At 38.4% G+C, this 18,746-nt stretch overlaps 1 protein-coding gene across 6 annotated transcripts in view; it reads right to left on the bottom strand.

Annotated features, from left to right (window-relative positions):
* LOC125456082 (uncharacterized) overlaps positions 1 to 18,746 on the bottom strand; it is an 81,506-nt gene that overhangs the window by 27,880 nt on the left and 34,880 nt on the right. For 5 of the 6 annotated variants that reach the window (XR_007248385.2, XR_009446055.1, XR_007248386.2 and 2 more), the window contains exons 8-13: positions 16,604 to 16,737; positions 13,955 to 14,099; positions 12,764 to 12,912; positions 10,010 to 10,160; positions 6,013 to 6,113; positions 970 to 1,166 (exon numbers count right to left, since the gene is read on the bottom strand). Coding sequence is in view for 3 of the 6 variants with exons in the window: in XM_048538776.2 (XP_048394733.1) it covers positions 970 to 1,166; positions 6,013 to 6,113; positions 10,010 to 10,160; positions 12,764 to 12,912; positions 13,955 to 14,099; positions 16,604 to 16,737 (877 nt within the window). In the remaining 3 variants the exon portion in view is untranslated. The remainder of the gene's footprint in view (positions 1 to 969; positions 1,167 to 6,012; positions 6,114 to 10,009; positions 10,161 to 12,763; positions 12,913 to 13,954; positions 14,100 to 16,603; positions 16,738 to 18,746) is intronic. The other variant, XM_048538778.2, reaches the window with a different exon arrangement.

Raw genomic sequence — 18,746 nt, 5'->3', positions numbered from 1 at the left:
TAAGTAATGAATAGGAAAGGTTTGGAGGGATATGAGCCAGGTGGGACTAGTTTATTTGGGATCATGTTCAGCATGGGCTAGTTGGGCCAAAGAATCTGTTTCTGTTTTGTATGACTCTAAATATTCCAAATTTTAACTTCTATTACCTAAAAAGAAACAGGGATGGATCCTACGTTTATTTAGCTAGGTGCCAATCACTGAGTTTTTTTGGAGGGTTCTGCACTGAGAGACCTCATGGTATTTTTTTGCCATATCTTATCGAACTTGCTTCATTAACTACTACAATTCTGTGGTGTTGCCTTCATTTGATTCTGTCCTCCTATTACCACATGCCATTCCAGGTATAACTCATCACTGTGAGCATCCAGATCCGGCCCATGACCTGGGTTTGTGTCCCTTAACACACAGTGTCCTTGCAGTAGCATTACAATAACAGTTGACATTGCAGCCCACGGTGCACATTGAAATGGCAAACTCTACTGTAAGCTGATTAGAGATGAGCCATGGGAGTTCTTAGGGGCTGGCACATATTGTACTTTGATGTCTATGGATATGGAGCATATAGGGCTGGTACATGGGGTGTGCCATGAGATGTAAATGCCCAGTGTCCAAAATTCAGGTTCTTTGGAGCAGTGGCCAACTGATGTCAACAGATGTCTGCTCTGATGAGTGGTGATGAGAGGATTCTCAACAGTCAGTTTGTTTGGCACATGTGATAAGATAGGAAGCTGAATATGAATGAAATGAGTTGTGGCACTGATGAGGTGTTTCACAAGCTATAACCCTTAATTAGCAAATCACCACTGCCAAATGAGAAACTCATTACCTCTCATCAGATGCATGAAAAGTCCAGTGCTTTACTCTTGAAATTGAGATAGCCCTCACCAGATTTCACATACAAATTTTACCATAGCCATTGTTGCTCAGAACCCTATAAGATTCCACCCATAGTATCTGTTTCTTTATTACCTGCAACTGCTGAAAAGTCTGTCACACCAATGATGGGTTCATGCCACTTCAATAGATTGGTACAGCCAGATGGATCTGCCAGCTGAAGTAAGTGCCTTCCTTTGTTATCATTTTCCATTATATTTTCAGTTGTGTGGGAGGACTCATTGCTTCTTTTATGTAATTCTTTCTTACAAGAATACATCCTTTCACAAAAGCTTGAGTGTTTGAAGAGGTTCAAAAAATAAATTTAATGGAAGAAAATATATTAGCATGTAATTAATATGGAACCTCTTAAAACTTTGAAATAAGTACTTATTTTGACATCCTCATTTATTCATGATAAAGAAGGGCATCCTTTTTAAATTTATCCACAAATTATTACTGTTGTACATTTTCTTACTCTTCATCAGTATTTGCATGGATTGGAGAAAGCTGATGGCACTTCTACTCAAATCAGTAAATGATAAACAGAAAAGATCCGGGGAGCAGGCAGTGGAGGGGGTCCTATCTACCGACTGTGTGCCCCTCTTCCATGATGAAATCCATGCCCAGGTGTCCTTGGAGAAGGAGCATACATCAATGCTCTTGATGCTTTTAGGAGAGCTTTAGGGGCACTGTGGGGATACAGTGCTTCATTTGTCCCGTCAAATCAACTTTGGAACATAGAACACCGAACAATACAGTGCAAAACAGGCCCTTCGGCCCTCGATGTTGCGCCGACCTGTGAACTAATCTAAGACCTTCCCCCTACACTATCCCATCATTATCCATATGCTTATCCAAGGACTGTTTAAATGCCCCTAATGTGGCTGAGTTAACTACATTGGCAGGCAAGGCGTTCCACGCCCTTTTGATATAGTTCCTTCCTGCTCTCCACACTTTCCCTAGTTTTCATGGTTTGCTTTGCCCAGAATGGCTTTGCTTGCAAATATTGGGTATTTTACTGGTGATGGTTAGTAGTTTTAAAGCAAACAGAAAAAAGTCAAGGTGATTTGGTGGTAGGAATGTTGCTCAGAAAAAATAAATTAAATAAAAGATAGGCACAGGTACAAATAAGCAAAAATGATGACTGGAATATTGTTTATTTTAGGAGGACTGGAATTTAGAATTAGTGAACAGCCATTTCAGTTGTAAAGACTGCCCTTCTGACCTCTTTGCGTGTACTAGCTTCAGTTTCATTCACCAAAATCTCAGGAAAAATATACTGACCTAGGAAGACATATAGCTCTTACTTACTCGAACAATAAAAGGATTTGCAGTGTTAAAATTTGAGGGCAGGATGGTAAACCTGACTTGTTTAGAAGGCAGATTTATGATCGAATTGAGGGGTTTAAATGATAAATGATTAAATGAAGGGGTAGTTTAACCAATTCCGTTGTTGGTGCAATCACAACAAGGATCATAATCTTGAAACTGGAGCTATGTCATTTGGAAAACCTTGATGCCACATGGAAAAACTTTGATGTGCAATCAAGATAATGGCAATCTAGAAATTGCTTCACAAAAGGCTATGAATAATAGAGCAAATTAATATCTTCATATCTGATATTAACAGACTTTTCTTAAGTAAGGGTTTAGGGCAAATAGAACTAAAGTGGATAAATGCCATTAGGTTACTCCAGCAATATCTAACTGAAAGGCAAAACAGAAGACAGCGGCTCTTCCTTTATTTTCAAAGTTAGTGGCCAGATTTTCAAAGCCAGATTGAGGTAAGGCAGGAGACAAGCAGACCTAGAATGTTTCACTGGCAAACAGAATGCAGATTTTCCAGTGTAATCCTGTCCCGAAGCCATTTCTGAAAGACCCAGGTCAAGGCAGAATGTCTAACTGTTCGTAAGCAACAGGTAGCCAAAAAAAAGTAATTAAGGTGCCAGAACAGGGTTAGTTAGAGGATGTGGCCTCCTGGCAGCGTACTGCAGGTGATGGGAAAGGGAAACGTGGGAGTGAATGGATTGTCAGTTCTTCAATGGATAATTTTAACTATAGACCACCTCGTGGAGAGGTTTACCCACCATGAGGGTGGTCTGGCAGTTTGGTCTCTTTTTCTAGTTGTATATTTTAAGTAGTATCTGAAAGAGGTGTTCAAAATAGAAGTTCTCTCTCTCCTACATATTGGCAGCTCTCAGCTGAGATGATGGGTGATGTCCCAGTATTGGAGGGCCTCCCATTGACACTAACCGGTCTGGCATTGAAAAACTACACTAGGGTTCTTCCAAAACAGTGCTGGTTTGGAACCCAGAAGTTTATCGATTCATGATTCTTGGTCTCAAAAGGACCCCAGGAAAATCAGTCCATCTGTATATCACCTGAACAACCACCTTAAAAGCTCACTTCCTCTGCCTCCAGTGCACAGTGCCAGCATAGTGTACCATATACAAAATGCACACTAACAACTCATCAAAGATCCTCTGATAGTATGATCCAAACCAGCAACTTCTACAGACCTGAAGAAGAACAGCAGATGCATGGGAGCTCCACCATGTTCAATTCCAAACCACATACAGTACATACCTACACCAAGTTGACTGCTGCTGTTCTAAAAGGTAGCTCACTATCACCTCAAACTTTTTCTTATTTTTAAGGCATATGGAAAGTGCCTTGTTCCAGAGGTAATGCAATTGGTCAAACTACTCGACCTTAAGCAAAGCCATACTTCATTTAAACACTACAGTTAAAATACATCAAACGAAAGAAAAACTTAGAAAAGCTTAACTTTATTGGAAAACTTAACCAAATAATAGATAACATCCTATAAACACACTCCTTTGAAAAAAGAAAAATAGATCTGAATCACAGATAACCCAGGAGCAGAGAGAAACCCCAGCTTGTGGATGTAACCGAGAGAGGAAACAGATAGCTTTTACTTCTACAAGCCCACAACAGCAACTGTTTAAAGCTAAACCTAGAAACTTTAAAAAAAAACTAGAAAGCCTTGCCTGTGAGAGGTGGCCACTCCCAGTAAGGCTGTCTCCATTGTTCCAAATTTAAAAAAACCCAAGACCTCACAGGCTGATTACTTTCTTACAGACAGCTTGTTACCTCTCATTCAATCCTCTTTTCATAAAAGGACAAAGTAACATCTGAAAGCCATAACATCATCACAACATTGGCTAAGCTTATCTCCTTTCAAAATAGATGGGTACTGTAATTGCTCGGTTGGGAAGTCTTATGACGCAGTGGGTATTAAGTGTTGAAGCTGAAGCTTGGCTTTGACTCCTAACTCAGGGCTTCACGTTCAAGGACAGTGTTCATTAACACAAACAAACAGGTTGTGTTTCAACCTGTAAAATCTTTCACAAAATGCCAATGGCAGATGGAAAGAGCAGAAAAGAGTCGTGATTGACCATGTGATATAAAGAATGCTACTGGAGCTTCTACCATCACTACTCAAAGTGACAACAACATACGGCTAAAAATGCATGCTGCCAGAGCAACTTGGACTCTGAGAGAACTGTAGAAAATTATGCCACATGTTTTCTTGCTACCAGCCAAGTGAAAACTTAGCAGTGCTGGCTAATTTCTTCACATTGATCCCCACAAAATATCTTGCTAGTCTTCTTCCGCATGGAAGATATTTTAGCCCAAGGTACTTTAGTCCCTTTGATCACTTCACATGCTTTTGTTGTACAATTTGACCTAAATCCCAAAACTGGGAGCAAATGTTCAATTCCCAAGATAAACACCCATAACCTTGATCAGTGCATAAATGCCCCATTAAAAACATCTTGTTGCTGCTAACAAAATAATCAGAATTCTCTAAATACAAGACAGTAGGACCATGTGTAAATCTGAAGGGAACTTTTTAAGAATCTAGACTGTAAGCAGTGTCTGCATTCAATTTCAATACAAAGTAAAATACTTAGAAAATCTGAGATAAAAATAATGCTTGGCTGTACAGAACTGGACAGTGCTAAAAGGAGACAATTTGAAGATTTTAGTCTTGCACTCATCAGAACTCCGACACAACAAACAGATTTGAAAAAAAGAGACACCATTTTATATAATATGGGAAGAGGGTACTGATTGGGTCCTGAAACTCATAAGTCATCCTTTGTCCACCACTTTTGGCCCTGAGCAGTTCCCAGTCTGCCTCAGATTACTCCGAAAGGGGAAAGCAACTTAAAAAATTTGAACAAGTAAAGCTAATTGTCTCATGCTGCTACTATGCAGTAAATCCATAAGTATTTTTCTCCATTAACAGAATGTAGCCACGAGTCAAAAAGATGCTGTACCTACCATGTAACGTTCAGTGCCAGTGTGATGCCAGGTGTGTAGGCCATATGCCCCAATAATTGGCAGACCATATCAAACAACACATCTCATTGACCATTCACAGCGGTCAGCATACTGATCATGCTCAACTTGTGCTTGCAAGCAATATTCCCTCAACTTTTCTTTCCTGCCGTAAATATCTTCAAGGTCTATGCATGGCAGTCATTTCTGCTGACACAGAACCTTTAGAGTGGCTATGCACATGCGCAGCCAAGCAACTCACAGGCAATGTTGCTTGCTATCCTCGGAAAAATGATCCATCATTAGATCTGATTCTGCTGTTGGAAATCATTTATGAAATAATCCAGACTAAATGATCATCTATTGAGTTTTCAGTGTGACATATTTGCTTGTGTTAGAAGCTAATGTATACAAATACATAGGATCCAGTTTCATGTGGGGTAAAAGAACTTGTACGCACAATGAACCTTTCTCATAAAAAGTTCATGAGGATTGCTAATCTTCGCTGCCAAATTAAGATCAAAAGGTAACTTGTTCTTGCTGCATTCTCTATGCAAATTATGGTCCAACCAATTAGCCCTCTTCTCATTGCTGTACAAAATACAGTGCCTGTATTCAAGTCTGTTTCTTGCATCCTAGTCTGCTGAGTGCAAGACAAAAAACTTCAATTTCTTATCTCTCTTAAGCAATGTTTAAAATCTAAGGTATAAACATAAAATGCTGCAATTACTCATTAGGTCTGGAAGCATGCTGACTATATGTATGAGCGTCTATTGCAACAGAATGCATTTTCTTGGCGATTTACATTTCTGAGAACTATATAAATACCTTCCTGTTTGTGGTTGTTCAGAATCCAGTGTATGCATAGCTGTACTAGGTCTGCAACTTTCTGATCCAACAATTCCATTGTCCGGCGAAAATATCTGTTGCTATTAATGGAAAATACCATGCCATTTATTGGATAAATACAAGAGTAATTTTATGTTAGAAACAAAATGCTAAATATTTTAAAGTAGCTCATGCTTGGATAGAGAACGTAGCTAATATGGTACTTATTTTGAAACTTATGCAACTGAGTGCCGTGAAGAAATTGCTACTAAGATTTGTGCATGCATCGAAAATAAGTAAATCATTTTTCTATCTTCACAAAGTATTTGATTACTTCATCCATTAGCTAGGCTTTGAATGTATCACATAACAAACGTAGTGACCACTGATTTAGGAGGTAGAATTTTGGCTGTGGCTGTGATTCGCAATCTGGGTGCAACATTGTTCTGGCTTTCCTGTTTGATTTTATGGTTCTTACTTTCACAAAATTTATTTAGACGATCCCAAAACTAAAATCAACCTTAAATCGCTGCAATCAAGCAGCATCTTAATACTGGTACCACTGAAATTGGGTTTATGACAAAAAAACAGTTCACCACTTGTGAGTAGCCTGATTTTAAATAATTGGAAATGACTAAAAAGTCATTTACCAGTTTCATTTATGCATAGTAGTCAGCTTCTTACTAAATTAAATATATTTTAACACTTAAAAGTTTTAAAGAAGTGTTTATTAGCGTATTTACATCTAAAAGTAGTAAATATTAAGAACCTTCTTGAAGTTCCATACATATACAATAAGCAGTAATTTGCCATGTTGATGGATACAATTTCTGAACATACCAATTTTATGAGCAGGGCTTCCAGTACAATGTTATCTAAACTACTGCAAAATTCCACTGAAATTTTACTTGTGCTGAGTATAACATGTGGTTGAAAATTCATTGATCCTTTGCATTGATTTGGCCAATGTTAAACAAATGCTGCTGGCAGTAAAAATTCTCCCTGAAAAGTTAATAAACAAAATCCACCAGCTGGTTGATAGTCAGTCCACAGACTATCAATGTGAAGATTTTCTGAACTCACCACACAATGGGTTGCTAAGTCTTACAGAAATTGTTTTGGATTCTCCAGAAATTAATCTCCTAGACTCTAGGCCAAGCAACACATCTATTACCCTAATGCAATTTGTATGGTATGATCTGTCTGTACTGCATTGCAAAACAAAATATTTCAAGGTACCTACATGTGAGAATAATAAATCAAATCAAGTCAAAACAGGAGAAAGAAAGATAACTTAGGGTAGAAAAAAGTCCAGATATTTGATTTTCTTTGAACTTTATTTATTTGGTTTCAAAATATTTTAAAGGGGAAAACCAATTGCTTAATTGACATTCAAGAACCATCCTTCTGGTAAAGAACTATCACTATTTTCCAACTGGCATAGGACAGTATTGCACTTTAAGGGTGAACATGTCGGATGACCATAGGCTGGAATGCAAAATCATGCTGGTGGAAATTGTGTGGTCATGCCATGAAACTTTCAGGAATACATTCAGATATAATTACTAATATTAGCATAGGGCAGTAGTAAAACACAAGTTAAAAGCATTTCTTTTCAGTTCAACAATGTCATACTGCACTGAAACAAAGGTCAGATACAAATTGCAGTCATATCGCATTGCTTTTGCATACCAACTAATGAATGCTTTGGAATATCTTTTAATGAAAACTCATGTGCAGTCATTCACCTTTTTTGGGTCATAATTGATGTTCAACTGTAATATCTTACAGTTTAGATCCATTTCACTTGTTCTTTCTTCCATTCAAGGGAAGGTTCAATTCCTGAAATATTCACTTGTCTATTTCCTTCACGTCTCCTCACTAGCTATTTCCAGAACTTTCTTTTTGCTTTAATAATTCATACACCCTATAATTCACAGATATCTGTGTGTTTTCTGCCTCTGATGTCCTGAGATGCTTGCTTTACAAGGCAACAATTTTGCTTTCCAGAAGTCATTATTGGAAAATGAAGATGCCTATACTAATCAACACAAAAACATTAGAACAACGTTGTCCAATATGCTCACCGCTCCCCACATGTAGCAAATTGATACTATTGCATAATAACTGGGTTGTATTAAAGTGGCAGCAATCAATACAGCTTATCATGTCACTTGCTAGACAGCTATGTGTTGCACATCCCTAATTGAGCAATGTTTACTAACACTGCTGTTAGACTGAAGTCATCTATCAGTCATACAGCAACTATGTTGAACAGAATACACTTATTGGTTATTGAGTTTGTAGCAATCTGAAAGCTTGGGGCCACTTGTTCAATGAAAGAAGAGAAACAGTCCATCATTTATTACCTTTTCTGTTCCTGTTCTCTGTGGTTAACTCTCAATGTCGGCCTTTTAAGTCTGCAGTTCCAACTTCTAAGTGGTGTGTAAGCAGAGTGCCCTTTGGAAGGACAGTGGTCAGATTGCTCTCAAACTTTTCTTTGGGAATCTAGTCACACTGAGGAGCTTGGTCTTGCTCAGTTGTTATTTGGCAGTTTTCCTCAAACAGTTGAGGTGCATGAGTGATGGACAGTGTTACATGGCTGCCAAGAGGGTTGAAATATGCAATCTTGATAAGCTGAGATAGTACAGCAAAATCCAAACGTGTTCAGTTTCACCTTAATAGATCTACTGAAACAAATGATTGAAAGGAATAGAACGTTGTTACTGTTAAAAGCAAGATTAAAGGAGGTTTTCCACAAGCCAAAGATCGATCGGGTGTCGAGACACTGTTCAGAAATGGCAGGCAACAGACCATATGCAAGGTAAAAATCAGACTGCATTAGACATTATGTTGTGGTAATTGTTCCAGAGGCCTCCAAACTATAGTGGTAAAGAGGAGGATAGCATTGAACAGAAAATTAGTGATGCATGCAATAAGGTGTTACTGCAATGACTGGTTACTTGTATCTACACATAAGCTGGGCAACCCACGTGAGAAGTAATGCTGTAGCAAATGACTTCCTAGAATGTATACAAGATTTGTTTTAGACCAGTACTTTGAGGAAACAACTCGGGAACAGATTACCTTAGATTGGGCATTGTTATGGTCTCAAGATGTTATGGTCTCAGGATCTGGAGTGGGCCATTAAAGACTGATGTGGGAGGAAATTTTGTCACTGGGTTTAGTGATCCTCTGCAGCTCTCTATCCTGAAGGAAAATTGGAAGGCTATGAAAGCTGGATATTTTAAAGAAACAAGTAGATCAGAGGCTAAAGATGTCAATGGTTAGAGGGTGAGAGTGGAAGTACGGTGATGTGATGGAAGATCAGCCATGATCACTTTGAGAAGCAGAGCTGGCTTGATTGGCCAAATGGCCAATTCCTCCTAATCTTTTGTGTGAAGATTGGATGATATTTTCCCTCCTAAGTCTCCCAATATATCCTTATGATTAAAAAGGACATTTTATCCTCTAATACATTTTAAAAAATAAATTTTAACACACTGAGAAACAGATCACTTCAGCTATCAGATTAGTACCTTTTTGTGAGGGTACATAGCAGGTTTGCTTTGCAACACAGTTGGATTGCAAAACTCTTTTAAAGCTGTTCTCCTGCTTCTTGCAGTGATTGTATTGGTCTTGATCACAGACAATGTAAAACCTCAAACTTTTTCTTAAAAGAAACTGCATTTACTTTGCTAATGTTGCATAAATTTTATGTCATGCAGTGAATCTTATCCCCACAAGTTTCACGAGCCTCAAACTCCTATTGGAGAGCACTGCATAAGACAACTTAACTTTTCCTGAAATTACCATTAGATTTGAAGCTAATTTGTACTACCACATTACCAGCAGGTGGCTTCCCTTGCACTGCTCATCTTATACAGTAGCACTATATCCAACTCACGAGATATTTTATAAAGGTTCCCCAGTACGAGCACTGGTTGCTGCATTTACACTTTTGTAATGCAAAAATTACTTTTGATAATATGCACACCTTGAGTTCATTCAATGATTCCTGCCTGTGGAGTGAAGTGCTGTGCAATCTTGATGTCTGATTCATGAATGAATTAGATGGATAAACAGAAGCATGAAATTTATTGTCAAGTAGGGTTGGTGGTGCTTTTGTCAATACTGTAGCAGTTTGTCTGTAACAGACCAAAAAAGATTATTAAACAACATTTTTGGAGCACTTAAGTATTCATAAAGACTACCAATAGAATTAATTGCTTCTAAAAAGTGTCCCCATTGATATTATTAAATTGTGACAATGTTTTAATACATTGGCACTGCAGAATCAGAAGGGGCCTGCACAATTTCAATTTAGAACATGAGGATATAATGATAATTTTAAAATCTGTGCTTCCGCAACTTTCTGCTTTCAGCTACTTTTCTGATGGCATCATCAGCTGTGGGTACTTTTTAAAAGTACCTGGTGCTTTTAAATTTCATAAAGTTTTATATTTTATAGCTCTTCAGTGGTCCATAAATAGTATGAAATTTGAATCTAAACTTTCACTTTTCCAGGCTATGATTTTCTCTAATTAATCAGGGTATCCCAGATTCACCCAGAGCTCCAGTCTATACCGGATGATACAAAGTTATTGAACTATTTTATCCCTTTGATCATTAATGAATAGAAATCTATCAATCTCTGTCTTGAACTTGCATGATGGTTTAGTTTCCAATGTCCTCTGCAATATCGAGTTTCCAAAGATTCATCACCCTCGGAATGAAAAAGTTCTTCCTCATCTCAGCCCTAAATGACTTGCCTTTCATTATGAGACCGTGTTTCCTGATTGTAGACCTCATACCCAGAGGAAACATTCTTTCTGCATCAACTCTAGCTTCCTCTTTAAGAACTTTGTAAGTCTCTATGACATCGCTGCTCATTATTCTAAATTCTAGAAAATATCAGTCCAGTCTCCTCAGACGACAGTTCCATTATCCCAGGAATCCATCTGGTGAACATCTGCTGCATACCCTCTATGGCAAATATATCCTTCCTTGGGTAAGGGGACCAGAGCTGCACAGAATGGTCCAGGTGCAATCTCACTAGTCTTTCAACCAACTGAAGCAAAACTTATTTACTCCTTTACTAAAATCCTCTTGCAGTCAAGGCTAACTCACCATTTGCATTTAGAATTGCTTGCTGCACTTGCATGCTAGCTTTCAGTGACTTTTGAATAAGGACTGAGTCCCATTGGGCACCAACACTCTCTAACACTTTGCCATTTAAGAAATACACTGCACCTTTATTCCTTCTATTAAAATGGATATTTATTCACACTTATTTGCATTATGTTCTATCTGACATACTCTAGCTTGTTCACCGAGTCTGTTTAAATTCCCTTGAAACCACTTTGCATCCTCCTCACAACTCATATGTTCACCAAGCTCTACTTCATCTGCCAAGTTGGAATATTACAATTGGCCCACACATTGCTATAAATTATAAAAAGATGGCAGCCAAGCAATATTCCTTGGGGTATCTTACAAGTCATAGCCTACCAACCTGAGACATTTATTCCTACTTTCTGCTTTTTGCCTGTTAACCAATTTTCAACCCATGCTAGTATATTATCCCCAATGCCATGTGATTTAATTTTGGTTACTAACCTCCTGGTGGGATTTTATTAAAAGCCTTCTGAAAATTCCAAACACACAATATACATTGGTTGTTCTGAACATCTTTGTTAATGACATCCTTAGAAAACTCCATCATGTTTGGCAAACATGATTTCTCTTTCATTAATCTTGTTAATTCTTTGCAATCAGACAATTATTTTCGAAAAAGCCCAGTGAGAATTTAGTATAAAATGTGTATCAATAAATAACTTGAAATATGCAACTTAAAGGTAAGATTGGCATATAGCTCCATTTATATGTTTGGTGCTATTAAACCATTTATATGAGATAATTCCAAAAGTACAACAAAAAACTAATTTTTCATGAATTCAAAGTAGGATGTGCAAATAAAATTTTAAAAAATGCTAGGAACATTCAAAAGTTCTGGCATCACTTGTGATGAAACATGCAGAATCAATATTTCATGTCTGTGAACTTTCAGTTCTGATGAAAGGTTACAGACCAGAAACATTAACCCCATTGCTCTATCGACAGATGCTGCCAAACTTGAACATTTTTTCCATTTGTTGATCTTATTTCAGATTTTCAGCATCCGCAGTAGTGCAAGATTCTGAAACACTTACATCTAAACATAAAATTTATAACATCACTTTGCAAACATATGATACGTATTAAAAGTATTTATAATCAAATTTGAGACAGGACATTTTAGCTTACAGTTCTAATGATTGAGGATCCTGCTGAATTTGGTTTTCAATGACATTTGTGGTGATAGATGCTAAAGGGATCGAGCAATGACTGGCTGGTTTCTCTTTGGGCACTAAGAAATCAATTGCCTCTGTTGGCATCTTGGAATATTTGATAAGATTGCAAAGAAATTGAACTATGTGAAAAGTATAGAGAGGTGGAAGGCGAGGGTTTAAGTAGCATAAGGCAGTCAGCAAACAACCTCTATCAAAATGTAACCAAATCACTTTTGTTTCACATATTGCAAGTTAATTGTTTACATTTTACTAGTGTCCAGAAATTATTTTCTGACTTCCCTTTTCCATTCAAAAAAAGCTGTTTTCAATTGACTTTTGCTTAACATTTTAAAACAAGAATTGCGCTGGTCCTGCGACAAGAAATTCTGCACCTCAAAAACAAATCAATGAATACTTACCTCTGTTGAACGGGATAGTCTCTGTCTTCCAGTAAGGATGATTGACCATTCTTCTTCGGTGTCTCATCTGGCATTATCTCCTTTTGAAAATCATCCTGTGTAATTAAACCCACCCTCAGTCCTTCCTGAATAATGGTAGCCACAGTACTCTTTAATACAGGGGAAATAGTAACAAAAGGCTTATCATTTGTGCAGAAATGGCATTTACAGGCACAGTTATTCCAATTTAAGAACAAAATAGAAGTCTAAAACAAACCTACATGACTTTCTGGCTTTCACTGTAAAATTGAAAGTGAGGAATAATGAAAATGTCCAGTTTATATTAGTCTTACAGTCAGTACCAGACCAATTTCCTTTAATCAACTTATTGGGTGAATTATAAAAAAAGGGTTATTGTAGATTAAACCCAGTTATTCTAAGTTACACAGATCATTTGTGAAGTGAGGTCATGTTTGGAACAGTGGGCTGGATTTTGTCAGAGCAACCATTGCTCTGAAGATGGATAAACCTGTCTTGGCCATATATGAGGCATCCCAGCTGAATTCTACGATAATTAAGCAACAAATTAGTTTTGGATAAGGCTCCTGTCCATTCAAGGAATGACAACATGTTGCCAAGAGCTTATGGTTGATCAGAGGGCATACAACATTGGTGGCCACTGTGGGGTTGGCACCCAGAATACGGTGAATTGGATCAGGGATTGCAGGTTTAATTGTGTGGTTCCAGGATCAACCGGGGAAGGAGAAGGGATTCTTTGATGAGGGTGAGGGGAAGCCATTACCACAATGATGCTACTCCATTGGCTACACTGTCCAGTTAGGAGGACTTCCCCACTGAGCCCATTTGAAGAAAACAGACATTTACCTGGCATCTGCCAGTACAATGGAAACACCATCACAGTAATTGCTAGCTGCGGGAAGAAGCTCTTAACTTTTTTTAAAGTGACACATTTAGATCTGGGCAGAGAGCTTTTCACTGCATTCCCTGTCACTGGCAGGGAAAGGAAAGTAACAAGTACTTCAGCCCGTACCCTTCCTGAAAATTTTCATTACCCCCTCCTGACCAACACCTCCCAAAAATCTCTCAGCCTATTTATAAATAGCTGATAAAATCCACAGTTTGTGAGTTTGAGTAACACCACTTATCACACCAGCTATAAAACCTCAATACATTGAATAATGCAGTTTTCACCTCAGAAGACAGAGACTGATGGGTGGAATGTGGTGTAGTCATGATGGAATTATGTGGGCTTGACTGAATGCAAATGTATTCATCAATTTTCTCTTTTATATTTTCCAGTTCCATTCCTATTCTAAATATTTCTCCGTCCATTACCCTGCAGAAAAAAGGAAACATATATTTAAAATGTTTATGTTTACTGCTCATCAATTGAAGAATGAGCTTTGAAGAATGATGCATTTTTCGACTTTTGGAACCTAATGCTAACGTTAAGTATATCCACCACATATAAGACAGTTAAGAGCAAAGGAAAAAAGTGATAGTCCCCAGATCTAACCGTATGTGTTCAGCCCACCTTCAGAATTGACTGTACCCTTGAGATGTTCCGCCAATCAGTCATCCTTTGGCTTTAGTTTGTGCTGCACAATTTATAAGTGAATCATCATTTTCAAAAAGGAATTTTTCTAAGCAAAGAGAGTTTCAACAGTATTGAATAGTTTAGATTTAGACCCATTTCTCAAATGTGAAAGGTCTTTGTCAAAAAGGATGAATATGCAAACATCATTTTGTGCATTGTTCTAAAAAAAGTAAATCTATAGGCAAAGTTGTTTACAATGTCAAAATATCTACTCTGGATAATTTCCGAAAATATTATAATAAATTGGATAATTTTCAAGAGCAGAAGTATTGCCTTATCTTGTTATACAAACATAATTTGAAATTATCCATTTATTATGTACTAAATCTATGAAGGCAAGTCAAAAATATAGACTTCATACTTGTTATGGCTTACTTTGAAAGATTAGGGGAAAAAATGGGATACTGCCAATGTTTCTTTGGCTGTAAAAGTAAATGTCTTAGGTCTACAAATGAGGAAGTTCCGGGTTCAATCCAAGGTCTTTGGTATCAGCTAGGATAAGAGTACATTGGTTTCTAGTTAGGGAGGATAAAACTGACTGTATTCTCTATAACAAGCACTCAAAATACTTGTGGTCATGAACTAAATGACCCCTGAAAGTCCCAAATCACCCTGGAAAAATCCATCATGAGATTGAAATAGACTTGTCAAGGTACCAGATCAAAGTTTTTTGTTGGAAATAAAAGCTCACAGTGAAAGAGGTAGCATTTTGGCATGGGTAGACCAGCTGGCCAACAGGACGCAGACAGACCCATTCATGCTTACTCTCTCAGGTTGGCAAACTTTATATGTGGGTGTTACAAAGATTGGTGGTAGGGCCTTAATTTACAGAACAAAAGATCTACTTCTGAAGAAGGGTCACCAGACCCAAAATGTCGATCATGATTTCTCTCCACGGATGCTTCCAGATGTGCTGAGATTTTCCAGCAGTTTCTGCTTTAGTTTTAGAACAAAAGATACGGCCGCCAAATTTGCTAATGACGCAAGACAGATAGGAAACTAAGTATGAAGAAGCCATAAGGAAGCTGGCCTACATGTGACTCCAGACCCCAACCAAGTGGTTGACTCTTAACTGCCCTCTGGGCAACTAGGGATGGGCAATAAATGCTACCTAGCCAGCAATGTCCTTATCCCGTGAATGAATAAAGAATAAAGAAGGTTACAAAAAGATACAGAGATTAATCTGTGTGACCTAAGAATTTGCAAATGTAGTATAATGCGGATATGTGTAAAATGGTCAATTTTAGCAGCAGGAATATAAAAGAAGCACATTATGTAAATGGTGAATGGCTGCAGGGCTCAGATGCAAAAGGATCTGGGTGTTCTTGTACATGAATCTCAAGACTTACGGCAATGTGCAGAAAGAGCAAGTGATTAGGAAAGCTAATAGATTGTTACATTTATCACGAGGTGATAAAAGTGGTGAGGTTATGCTTCAATTGTGCAGGGCATTGGCAAGATCATACCATGTGTACTGTGCATGGCGTTGAACATGTTATTTAAGGAAAGTTGTAAACGCTGTTGAGGCAGTTCAGAAAAGGTTTACTAAATTAATACCTGGAATGGGGGTGGGGGCTTGTTTTATGAGGAAAGGTTGAACAGGCTAGGTTTGTATTTGCTGGAGTTTAGAAGAAGCAACTTTATGGAAACATAAAATCCTGAGGCGTCTTGACAGGGCAAATGTGGAGAGAATGTTTCCTCTTGTAGGAGAATTGAAAACTAATTAAAAATCAGGATTGTCCGTTCAAAGTAGAGATGAGACAATATTTATTTCTTCTCAAGAGGGTTGTGAGTCTTTAGAAATCTTTTCTTGATAAGATGATGGAAGCAGAGTTCTTGAATAATTCTGAGTCAGAAACAGATGGACTCTTGTTCGGCAAACAGGTGTAAGTTTCTCAGGGACATGTGGCATTGCAGATTTGAGGTTATAATCCGTTTCAGTCATGATTTTACTGAATGGTGGAAGATGCTTGGGATCTAAATAACCTACTCTTGCTCATAATTTATATATTATTATAAACAATCAGAGCAAGGTTGCCACTGTACGTGAGAAAGACGGAATCTGCAATGAGCTGCTCTTCCAATTATGCAGATTTAACCTCTCTCACAGTCCTCCATCCAGACACTGGTTCTCCCTTATATTTACTGCTGATAGGTTCATTCATCACTTTGTCAAAAATTGCATTAAGGAATAGAAATTGGATCATACTATAAAAGTCAAATGCCTTTTTATCAAACCTTACCTGTCAGGGTCAAACTCCCCAACAATGATACTTTTGTCACGGTAGCGGCGCTGCTGCAGACTGCGATGCTCATCTTTTGTTGCAATGTATCTCCTTTCTAGTTTGTCCTGGCCATCTCTTAGTTTCTTAAATTCCTGAAGGAAAATTCGCAATTAATAATTGTAGCTCTGAGATAGATTACAACTCCCATTTCCATTTGACAGTTATATTTAGATTATGACCCATGGGAGAACTTTATTTTATTCCGATCCTCTCATCCACCAATAATTATAGTGTATGACTGGTAAGAATATTCTAACTCAAATCTTGTAGCTTTTTATTTCCCTTTACTATGTTATCAAATGAAACTAATAAGCATATTAGATGTTTTAGTCCTGTTTTGTACATGCACTTTGGTGTACATTGCTAAGAATAAAGATCACCATAACATTTTAATTTGCATAAATATACTTACATTTGATTTTGAATCACAGTCATAAAGGTGTATCGTAAGAAACCAGACCCTTTTGGTCCAACTTGTCCACTTCAACCAGATATCCTAAATTAATCTTGCCCCATTTGCCAGCACTTAGCCCATAACCGTCTAAACGCTTTCTACCCCCGTCCAGATGCCTTTTAAATCTTGTAATTCTACCCGCCTCTACCTTTAGCAATTCATTCCATACACTCAAAACCCTCTGTGTTTATAACTGTTCACAATAAGAAGTTGGCAAAAAACAGGTTCATGATTCAAATTTATATTGCAAATTGTATTTCATGAAGACATTGGGCCTGAGTTAAATTTGGTGTAAGTGGGTGCTATTTGAATTACTTAAAAGCTTGCCAGTCGGTTTTGATGTTCACATAAAATGGAAATATTGAACTGAATTTTACAGTTTTTTTCTAAGTAACAATTTCATAGCATGTTTTTGCTGTGAGGCCTATTGAGTTTTCTTGCCACAAATTATGAAACTCACCTCAGTAACTACCAAGCATCACATCTACCCCCCACCCCGAAACTCCCCAAGCATGGCCTCCTTCTCATCCAATGTTACCAAGCACTGTTCCTGAAACAACTTGCCTCTGGCAGGATATCCAAAGGGCACTGGTGCCATCTTTAAAAGCCTATTATCCTTTGCGGAGAAAGATAAACACTGTCAGTCCAGAACTGCCCTGCATGCTTGCCAACATTTACCCCCAATACGGCAGACAAGAGAAATTTGGTGCCCATTTTGCAGGCAGGACACTGAAAGTCCTGCTGAATGGGGTAGTGCATAGATGGGAAGCCCTCTTCCCCCAGAACTTGCAAAGATAGCCATGCCACCAAACCATACTGGCCTGGTTCAAGATAACAAGGTGTAGAGCTCGATGAACACAGCAGACCAAGCAGCATCCTTCTTCATTTTTCTGAAGAAGGGTCTAGGTCCGAAACGTCAGCCTTTCTGCTCCTCTGATGCTGCTTGGCCTGCTGTGTTCATCCAGCTCTACACTTTGTTATCTCAGATTCTCCAGCATCTGCAATTCCTACTATCTCTGGCCTTGTTCAAGGTTGCCACCCAGATCAGTGCAGGCTCAGCCATCTGGAGGAATGTACAATAACATAGGATGAAGGTCAGTGACCTTCTCTATTCAGTGACCGGCTCTTCTCAGCAGTTAGCACTGCTGCCTCACAGTGCCAGGGACCCGGGTTCGATTCCACACTTGGGCGACTATCTGTGTGGAGTATGCACATTCTCCCCCTATCTGTATGGGTTTCCTCTGGGTGCTCCCATTTCCTCCCACAGTCCAAAGATGTGCAGGCTAGGTAGATTAGCCATGCTGAATTGCCCATAGTGTTCAGGGATGTGTAGCTTAGGTGGGTTATAGGGGTATGGGTCTGGGTGGGATGTTCCAAGGGTTGGTGTGGACTTGGTGGGCTGAAGGGCCTGTTTCCACACTGTAGGGATTCTATGATTCTATTCCTCCATGGTAAGTGTTGATATCTCAAAAAACACCCTGCTACTATACCCATTTTCCATCAAAATTAATTGACACTTAAATGGAGCAGTACTGTGAGATGGCACCTCTAGCTGAGGGGGAAACTGCAAAAAGATAAGGCAATGAAACACAGGGTTACTGTGAGCACCTCAGTAAGCACAGAGTAAGTGAACAGTACGACTGAAAG

This window comes from Stegostoma tigrinum, chromosome 8 (assembly GCF_030684315.1).
Source record: "Stegostoma tigrinum isolate sSteTig4 chromosome 8, sSteTig4.hap1, whole genome shotgun sequence".
In the NCBI taxonomy this organism is placed as follows: Eukaryota; Metazoa; Chordata; class Chondrichthyes; order Orectolobiformes; family Stegostomatidae; genus Stegostoma; species Stegostoma tigrinum.
The sequence above is the reverse complement of the archived record's forward strand: the minus strand, read 5'-3'. Positions and strand labels throughout refer to the sequence as shown.